The sequence below is a fragment of the Tachysurus fulvidraco genome, chromosome 3 (assembly GCF_022655615.1).
Source record: "Tachysurus fulvidraco isolate hzauxx_2018 chromosome 3, HZAU_PFXX_2.0, whole genome shotgun sequence".
NCBI lineage: Eukaryota > Metazoa > Chordata > Actinopteri > Siluriformes > Bagridae > Tachysurus > Tachysurus fulvidraco.
This window is the reverse complement of record NC_062520.1, coordinates 4,488,187-4,498,186: the sequence shown is the minus strand read 5'-3', so window position 1 is coordinate 4,498,186 and position 10,000 is coordinate 4,488,187. Positions and strand designations below refer to the sequence as shown.

The 10,000-nt window shown below is 39.9% G+C and overlaps 1 protein-coding gene across 1 annotated transcript in view; it reads right to left on the bottom strand.

The window, feature by feature from the left end:
- Positions 1–2,000: 2,000 nt before the first annotated feature.
- The window catches only part of LOC113651134 (amyloid beta (A4) precursor protein-binding, family B, member 1 interacting protein), a 37,519-nt gene continuing 29,519 nt past the window's right edge, over positions 2,001–10,000 (bottom strand). The window contains exons 11-14 of the mRNA XM_027159820.2: positions 6,690–6,788; positions 5,039–5,174; positions 4,548–4,600; positions 2,001–2,877 (exon numbers count right to left, since the gene is read on the bottom strand). Coding sequence (XP_027015621.1) covers positions 2,293–2,877; positions 4,548–4,600; positions 5,039–5,174; positions 6,690–6,788 — 873 coding nt within the window. The 3' untranslated portion in view covers positions 2,001–2,292. The remainder of the gene's footprint in view (positions 2,878–4,547; positions 4,601–5,038; positions 5,175–6,689; positions 6,789–10,000) is intronic.

Genomic DNA, 10,000 nt, shown 5'->3' with positions numbered 1-10,000 from the left:
CACACATGACAACATACACATCAATGGAATGGCTGTTGAGCACGTTTCCAGCTTCAAGTTCCTGGGGATCCACATCTCGGCGGACCTGTCCTGGTCTACCAACACCTCCAGCCTGGTCACGAAGGCTCACCAGCGCCTCTTTTTCCTGAGGACACTAAAGAAAAATCAGCTTTCCTCGGATATCCTGCTGAACTTCTACCGCTGTGCAATAGAAAGCATCCTGACCAGCTGTATCACAGTCTGTTATGGAAGCTGCTCTGTTGCAGAGTGCAGGGCATTGCAGCGGGTGGTGAAAACCGCCCAGCGCATCACAAGGACACAGGGACTCCTCTCATCCTGCCCATAGACTGTTTTCACTTCTGCCCTCCGGCAGGCATTTCAGGTGCCTCCGGACCACAGGACCAGCCGATTAAAGAACAGCTTTTTGTCTAGAGCTGTCTCTTTATTGAACTCTGCCCTTCACTGATCCTACTGTCCGACATACACCATTACACCCCCCTCCGTCTCACTTTGCTATTGCGCTAATGGACTGTCTACACAAAAACCTCTGCTCACTTGTACATTTGCTCATTTCTCACACCACAATTCGTTACTGCACTAATGGACTGTTACACAAAACTGCTCATTTGCAACACTTGCTCTTTTTTTTTTTTTTGTATTGCTGCTCACCATTGCCTTACCATTGTATATATGATTTCTGTTTCTGTTTATAGTAACAACAATATATTATATTATGTTCATAGTACATATCCTACTGTATATTTCTGTTTATAGTAATAACAATATATTTTGTTTATAGCACATACCCTTCTGTAAATTTCAGTTTATAGTAAAAGCCATCTGTATATTATGTTCATAGTACATACACACCTGTAAATTAGTGTTTATAAGAATAGCCATATAGTTTGATACAGCACATATCCTTCTGTAAATTTCAGTAAATCTTTATATTGTGTTCATAGTACACACATCTGTAAATTACTCCCATATCACCACTTTATTTAACTTATTTAAATCTGTACAAACTGTATATCCTGCACTTGCTGCTATTGCACTCTGGTTAGACCTAAACTGCATTTCGTTGCCTTGTACTTGTACATATGTAATGACAATAAAGTTGAATCTAATCTAATCTAATCTAATCTAATCTAATCTAATCTAATCTAATCTAATCTAATCTAATCATCCATGATCATTCTGCACATGACCTGCAGGTGGTGTGGTTGCTTCACACTTTGACTGAACCCTTAGTGGAAAATGAGAAAGTATAGAATGGAGGTTAGTCCAGCAGACATCCAGCCTGGGCTTCAGAGCTGAGGGCCATCTGATCTTCCTGATCCTCTTCCTCATCTTCTTCCTCATCTACACACCTCTAGGTCCTGTTTTAAATATAACTTTTAGATGGGAGCAATAAACAGCTACATTACGAGTGAATTAAAATGACAAGTAATTCATTTTAAAATAATTGAATATGTTGTAGATGTTAATCAAAACGTGAATCTGTGAACAGTAAATGTTTAAAGTGTTATTGTTCAAGATCCATGTTTAAATGTTCAAATTAAGGACTGAACAGAGAAATTATAAAGTGACTCTCTGAACAGGGAATCATTTAAGTGACTCTCTGAACAGGGAATCATTAAAGTGACTCTCTGAACAGGGATTCATTAAAGTGACTCTCTGAACAGGGAATCATTAAAGTGACTCTCTGAAAAGGGAATCATTTACGTGACTCTCTGAACAGGGAATCATTAAAGTGACTCCCTGAACAGGGAATAATTAAAGTGACTCTCTGAACCGGGAATCATTTAAGTGACTCTCTGAACAGGGAATCATTTCAGTGACTCTCTGAACTGGGAATCATTAAAGTGCTCAAGGGCAGAGCAGAGACTGGAGAGGTTAGTGACAGGGTTGCCAGGTTGTGCTAGCTGAAATCTACAGAATGAATTAAACTCAAATTTCCCCTTTTTTTAGCATTTGTATAGAAATTGTGTATAATTAGAATCATTTTGTGTATTTTATTTTATTAAAAATTCTTTGTAAGCACATGATTTTATATTGAATCATTTAAAATATACTCCGAAATATCTGCCTTGACCATCCTCCTCTTTCTCCGTGGCACACAAATAACATTTGTAAATAAACCATACATTTATGCAACATTTATTGTAATATTAATAATTGTAATAACTGATAGTTAAGTCCTTATTGATCCAGACAAATTCTCATATTTACAGCATGTGCATTGTCAGAAGTTGTTTAATCTGTAGAGACAAGGCTGAATTTGCCACAGGTTCACTGCCCACCACGTTTTTTCTGCATGGCCCCCATGAGTTCTGACATGAAGTCACCACCGGAGGGAGCCGCTATTGACGGTGTAGTCCTCTTTGGAGGCGGAGGTGCAACTTTCCTCAGAGAAGCTCTGGAGGGATCGAATCCTCCTCCGGAAGGTGGAGGAGGAGGTGGTGGCGGAGGAGGACCTCCACCGGTAGCTGGAGGAGGAGGAGGTGGTGGCGGAGGAGGACCTCCGCCTATAGCTGGAGGAGGAGGAGGTGGTGGCGGAAGATGATCTCCGCCTATAGCTGGAGGTGGAGGGAGGAACGGATCTGGAGGAGGTGGCGGAAGCTCTCCCAACATCATGGGAGGAGGCGGAGGAAGCTCCTCCGACATGATGGGAGGAGGTGGCGGTAGGAAATCAGGAGGGAGCTCCATGTCGTCGCTCGGAGGCGGAGGAAGCGGAAAGTCTGATGCTGGAGCAGGGAAAGAGGGCATGGCGCGCTGAGGGGTGGGCGGTGGGAGCTTCTTTACAGGCATGGAGTGTTCAGGATATAATGGAGGAGGCAGGACTTCAGCTGGAGGTGGTGGAATCATAGCTGGGGCCTTAAAACACATACAAAAACAATGTTTAGAATGCATTTAAAATCATGGTTCAAGTAGGTTGAAATTCTTCTTTTTTTTTGCACTGGAGGCTAATGTAACTAACAGGTAATGAAAAGTTACAGCCACCAGTTTAGCAGTTTTAAATCCTCACACACTTGCCTTATCACAGAGCCAAAAACTGGTGTTTATAGAAGCTAAATTACACATTGTGGCGCTTTAGAGATGCTGTTTCCTTCATGCTAATGTAGTTGATGTTAGCATAGATTACTTTTTAGCTACATTAGTATCGTAGGCTAATGTACAATAATACATTTTGGCTGATTGAAAGTATTTTGGGGTTGAGTGGCTTCCAACTCTCACACATTCAGCGTGAGACTCACGCAATTGACCCAAATCTCACAAAATATATCTGGACAAATATCTGGACATGCCTAGTAGTTAATGTTAATTATTGTTTTCTAAGAACAGAATGTCAAGTCAATGACATCCCATATTAAAGTGATTTTATTTATACATGTTCACAGATTAACATGTGATTAACATGTTCACAGATTAACATGTGATTAACATGTTCACAGATTAACATGTGATTAACATGTTCACAGATTAACATGTGATTAACATGTTCACAGATTAACATGTGATTAACATGTTCACAGATTAACATGTGATTAACATGTTCACAGATTAACATGTGATTAACGTGTTCACAGATTAACATGTGATTAACGTGTTCACAGATTAACATGTGATTAACGTGTTCACAGATTAACATGTGATTAACGTGTTCACAGATTAACATGTGATTAACGTGTTCACAGATTAACATGTGATTAACGTGTTCACAGATTAACATGTGATTAACGTGTTCACAGATTAACATGTGATTAACGTGTTCACAGATTAACATGTGATTAACGTGTTCACAGATTAGCATGTGATTAACGTGTTCACAGATTAACATGTGATTAACGTGTTCACAGATTAGCATGTGATTAACGTGTTCACAGATTAACATGTGCTCTATTGTAAATGCTGGTGGCTGATTTTGCAGCCTTAATCATTGATTTGGATCAAATCCAGTCAAATATCTGGACATGACTGATGAGTTGTGATTGATAATCTAATTTCTGTAAAATGTTTGTGAAAATTAAATATAATGTAAATCTCCCAAGAAATTCTGTACAGATACCAAATACTTTGACAGTCAATATATACTTAATAAACTTCTGCTAATGCAAGGATTTCGTGTTTGTATTTTTTTCCACAACAAGCCACGCCCCTCGGTAATCCCCTCCCCCATATCAAACGCCCCGCCCCCCAAAATCTCATGCTGTAAATTCCTGTCCAAAAGTCTACGCTGTGTATCTCTGGGAAAGGTTTTTATTCTTTACAACAATCTGGCCTCAATCTTCTTCAATTTGATACAGACAGCTGGGAAATATTTCACACACAAGTCATGCTTTTCTTCTAAACGAGAGCGCTAGCTGTAGTAAATACACCAGGCCCGTGAGTCCGTATCAGGTGTTAGTTGTTAGACCCGGTGCGTCGTTATGATTAAATAGTTAAAGCAGATTGTTAACGTGATATTCAGACAGATTTCACTTTTATGCAATTAATAAAATGTCAAATGTTTCCTGTTTTTTTTATTATTTTATAAGCATGTTTACCTTGAGAACCGGCTCTGAATGAGGCTGAGGAGCGTGTCCGTTAGCTGCTTTGGCTGAAAAACACAATTAGAACATTTCATTCGCATGTGTTTTAGATCCCTTCTTTGGTGGAAAAAATTAGAAATGTATCTCTAATAATGTTTTTCCTATTTAAAAAAAAAAAACAGGGAAACAATCCAGCTTTCCTGATGTTTGTAGTGGATATTTTTTGCTAAGTTTAAGCTTCTCAAAATCTATTGAAACTGCACTTAGTGGATTTTAAACTAAGATGAAGTGAAGTGGGGCCATAAGATGGAGATGATTGTGAAGATTCAGCTTCATTTTGAACCGGGTTTATCCGTTACCTGTGATAATGAAGGACCTTCTCTGAAACCTTAAGTAGCGTTAGCTGAAAGGACTTTTGAGGGTGTGGGGTGTACAAACCTTTGCACTCCACTGTTTCTGGCTGTTTTATAGGAGAATGCTAAACCATGGCTAGTGTGTTTGGTTACCTTTTGGTGTTGGAGATGGTGTGGATGTGGTGGAGGATGAAGGACTAGGCTGAAGGTTCCGGTTTGTCCAAACTGAAGAGAGCGATGAACCTTTTCTCATAGCAGTCTTATAGTTCTCATATAATGTCTTACCATACTGCAGGACACACACACACACACACACACACACACACACACACACACACACACACACACACACACACACCTTAAATACACATCCAAATGGTCATATACTTGCTACAAGTGGCATCGTAAAAAGCTTTAGCTTGAAACTATGCAATATCGTATTGGGGTAATGGTGGCTCAAGTGGTTAAGAACAACTCTAGGTTGTTCATCAGAAGTCTAGGGTTCAAACCCCAGCACTGCCAAGCTGACAGCACTGGGCAATTGAGCAAGGCCCTGCTCCATTGGTGCTGTATTATATCTATCCCTGTGCACTGACCTTAATCTCCTCACTTGGGATATGCGAAAAAAAGAATTCCGCTGTAATGTATATGTGGCGATAATAAATGCTTCTGTGCCCCAAATTTAACTATCATCTGGTGCAAATGTAGAACTCATCAAATGTACATTATCATCTAGTGTTTGCTAATATTATGAACAGCAGCTACGCTAACTCCTACGCTGGTTCCTCTCAAGGTTTCTTCCTCTTCCACCTAAGGGAGATTTTCCTCACCTCAGTCACCTCAGACTTGTTCCTTTTGGATCTTTTGTGTAATATTAATCTTTGTATAATAAGCGCTTTGTTCTATATTTCTTATGTTCTGCAAATGTCCATTGTTAAAATAGACATACAAATAAAATGGAATTGAACTGATTTGAATTAAATTGAATTACACAAAAGTCACAAAGAACCAAAAACTGTATTTCCTACGAATATCAAGATGGTTATTATGAACCTGATTGGATGCACAGGTTGAATCTCATTCATTTTCCAAACTACCTCGGGTCACGGGGAGCCTGTGCCTATCTCAGACGTTATCGGGCATGAATACAGGATACACCCTGGACGGAGTGCCAACCCATCACAGGGCACACACACACACTCTCATTCACTCACACACTCACACACTACGGACAATTTTCCAGAGATGCCAATCAACCTACCATGCATGTCTTTGTACCGGGGGAGGAAACCGGAGTACCGGGAGGAAACCCCCGAGGCACGGGGAGACCATGCAAACTCCATACACACAAGGCTGAGGCGGGAATCGAACGCCCAACCCTGGAGGTGTGAGGCGAACGTGCTAACCACTAAGCCACCGTGCCACCCAGGTTGAATCTTAGAATTCTAAATCCTGGTTGGTGGATTCCTCGATCCTGTGTCTTTCTGCTTGAAAGCAAAGTCCAAGATCTTTAGACAGGAATCGAGAAATAAGAAGGAATGGACCACTAGCAAGAGGATATACATGTGCTTTATATGTAGGAATATTATTTTTTTAAAATCTTAATTATGATAGAATTGAATACGGACAGCTCGGCCTTCTGACGCAAATTTGAATAAAGGTAAGTAAGTAAGTAAGTAAATAAATAAATATATGGCTTTTTTATGCTGAATGTTGTTTCAGGCTGAAATGTGTAAAGCAGGTGTTTTACTTAAGATGAATTCGGTGTGTAATTAACGGTTTAAAGTGAGAGAAAATGTATCACCTTTGCAATACGGATCCCACTAACCCACAGGTTCATGGTCCATTCGTCATCACAGCACAGGTACTTGATGTACTGAGACTCCTTCTGGATCTGAGGATGCTGAAAACACACAATTCACACTTCATCACTAACGTCGTGTGTAGAACTTTTCACAAATAAATACAAACGGTCTGCACTTGAAACTCGGTCCTGCTCCGCTACATCGCGGCTGATTTGCATGGATTTAAGTGTAAAGTGTAATTTGCCTGCTTGCAGGAAATAAATACACATTATGAAGATAAATGTGCCGAGTTGCAAAAACTGGTGGTTTGTCTGCAGTTTGCTGATATCAGCTACGGTTGATGAGTCAGCACTTGGTTCCTCTCTGACAGGATTAACTCTAAAGCTGATATAGTTATGCTGATGTTTTGGTTTTCCATTTTGTAGTGAAATGTACTTCAGTGGGATATTTATGCTACAAATCTGCACAAAATAGCCCTTGATACTGAGGCGAGAACAACAAGCAGCATAGATTATTTGTAAATAAATAAATAAATAAATAATGTGCACGTAAAAACATTCGTTTAAAAATAACGATTAACGATAATAAATACTATTTTTTGTAAATGAATATATAAAAATGAATGTTGTGTAACAAACATTAAAAAATAAATTGTACAACAACAAAATAAATTCGTTTTTCTGGACGAAGAGTCGATTAGTCCCGACAGGCCAGGGTTAACTTTAAGATCTACAAGCTCTAGAAGCTTCTCACAGAGCTGAGCTTTATACAAAATGAATGAGAAGAAATGTTCTTTGCTTTGAGAACCTACATCAAACATTTTATCCTGTATTTGTTAGATACCCAACACTTCACCCTGAAGCATGGTGGTGGGAGCATCATGATGTAGAGCTGTTATTAGTCAAAATTAGTGTTCACCGTCAACGCTCTTCGTGCAGTCGAACAGAACACAATGAACCTCTAAATGTTCAAGAAGTCATGGGCGAATCCTTCTGCAACCAACAAATGTCTGCTGTTTCTCTTTAATGAACTTTAGTAGCACAATAAAATACCCAAATGGCCTACTGATGTATAAGAGCCAAGCCAGGAAGTAGCATGTGGCATGCATGTTAGGGGTTATCTGTGTTTTAAGAACTGATTCCAGATCAGATCTCATTTAGAGTTGCTTCTGGATTAATTGTCCATTTGAGTCCAGGAGAAGATCGAGGATCGGTTGGGGGGGGGGGGGGGGACTTTCATCATGTTTGGCATTTTCTATGTTTATCTGCTCATCAGGTTTTGTGTTCAAGCCTTTAGGCAACTTCACTTATATTCAGTCATGCGTTGTGGGCTTCCTGAACTTTGAAGTAACTGCTGGTTTACTGAAGCTGTTGACCAAGGTGTTACACAATTTAACACAAATCTTAAAACATTTCCAAAAGTGCAATGGGGTGAATACTTATGCAAGGTTCTGGGGAAAGGCAGGTTTGTTCACGTGTAAGTTTTGAAACAGTAACTGATATTTGCTATGAAATCCACGGCTGAAGACGAGCGAGCTGAGAACATTGGGACTTGTTGGTGTTAGTAATAAGGTTTTAGTTCACACTCACACACACACACACACACACACACACACACACACACACACACACACACACACACACACACACACACACACACACACGATGTTTGAACTGCATGGGTCTGTTTTCATCTCCGGAGCCTGGTCATTTTGGTAATCACAGCTTGTTAAAGCTCATGGTGTAAAGGAGACACACACCTTGAAATAATCATGTAGGAAACTTGTGATTAGTCACCAGGGCTTAGTAAACTGTACTAGCCGGAGAGAGAGAACAGATTGTTTGTCAGAACACTTTTATTAAAGAGAAAGTTTTTTTTTTTACATTTTACTTCTGGGCTCCTTTAATGATTACTGAATAACTTTGCAGAATGAACCATTGATTGATTGCACAATTAGATATGCAGATTTTGTGAGATATTGTATGCGCTCATGATCCAGGATGGGATAACTTTGGTTGGGTGTAGGCTGCAGGGGAGGGGAAGGAAGAAGGGGGAGTGGCTAGATGTAGACAACGTAAATTGTCGTATGTGTTACAGCTTTAGTAGAAAAAAAGCTTCTAGTCAGTGATATTAAGTCTATTTTTAAGGCAGTAGTTCTGCTAAACAACAAAATGTGACCTTCACCATTTGAACCCCAGGGCCTGTATTCATGAAAATTCTTAGTGTATAAAGAAAATTCTTAGAAATGTAGGCATTTTCCCTTACAATTAAAAAGAGACGATCCTAGAAATGAAAAAAAAAAATCATAAAGCATCTAAAGGAGTGTATATATATATATATATATATATTCTGCCACGATGGCATTTAGAGATACAAACAGAGCTGAAATGCCAAAGCCAATGCTAATTTTTCTCTATGACATTTCTCCTCTGTGTCAGAAATGTTTACATTTACATTACATTTATTACATTTATAACATACAGATGTTGCCGCATCTCATATATAATCGGTCAGGAACGTAATACCTACACGATATATTCTCAAATATCTTAACATAGAGACAAAGTGAAGGTTTATAATAGACCAGACTTTAAAAGCGCTTCTATTTTTTCATTGGACAACCAATCACAGCCTTCTACAGCCGTCACCTAATAACAGGTTTAGCCCCGCCTCCTCTCTAAAATAAAAGATTGTTCTCTGCATTTAACCCATTCAAAAAAGTGCACACACACAGCAGTGAACACACACACACACACACACACACAAACACACCGTGAACACACACCCGGAGCAGAGGGCATCCATTTATGCTGCGGCGCCCGGGGTACAGTTGGGGGGTTCGGTGCCTTGCTCAAGAGCACCTCAGTCGTGGTATTGCCTGCCCGAGACTCGAACCCACAACCTTAGAGGTAGGAGTCAAACCAATCCTAGCTCAAGCCTCCTCTGTTTGCTGTATATTATTTTCCTTCAGTACCAAATTTCTGGTTATGCAGGGATGAATAGAGCTTTTCAGATGGACGGCCACCAGAAGACGTGTTTTTTGTTGCATTCTTCTCAACACAAGCGCCCGCACCTCATACAGTTAATAACAGTTCTGTGTTAAAACTGTCTGGTTTTATAGATAAATAGAGTGTTATTACAACCTTTAGCACAGCCAGCTTCAGTAACCTACATCAGTGGTCCCCACCCCCCGGGCCGCGGACTGGTACCGGACCGTGGACCAAATGTTACCGGGCCGCCCAAGGAACATTAAATTATTTCCATTTTATTTACTGTGGTGTATTTCTCTCGGGTTTGTGTGACTTTCCAT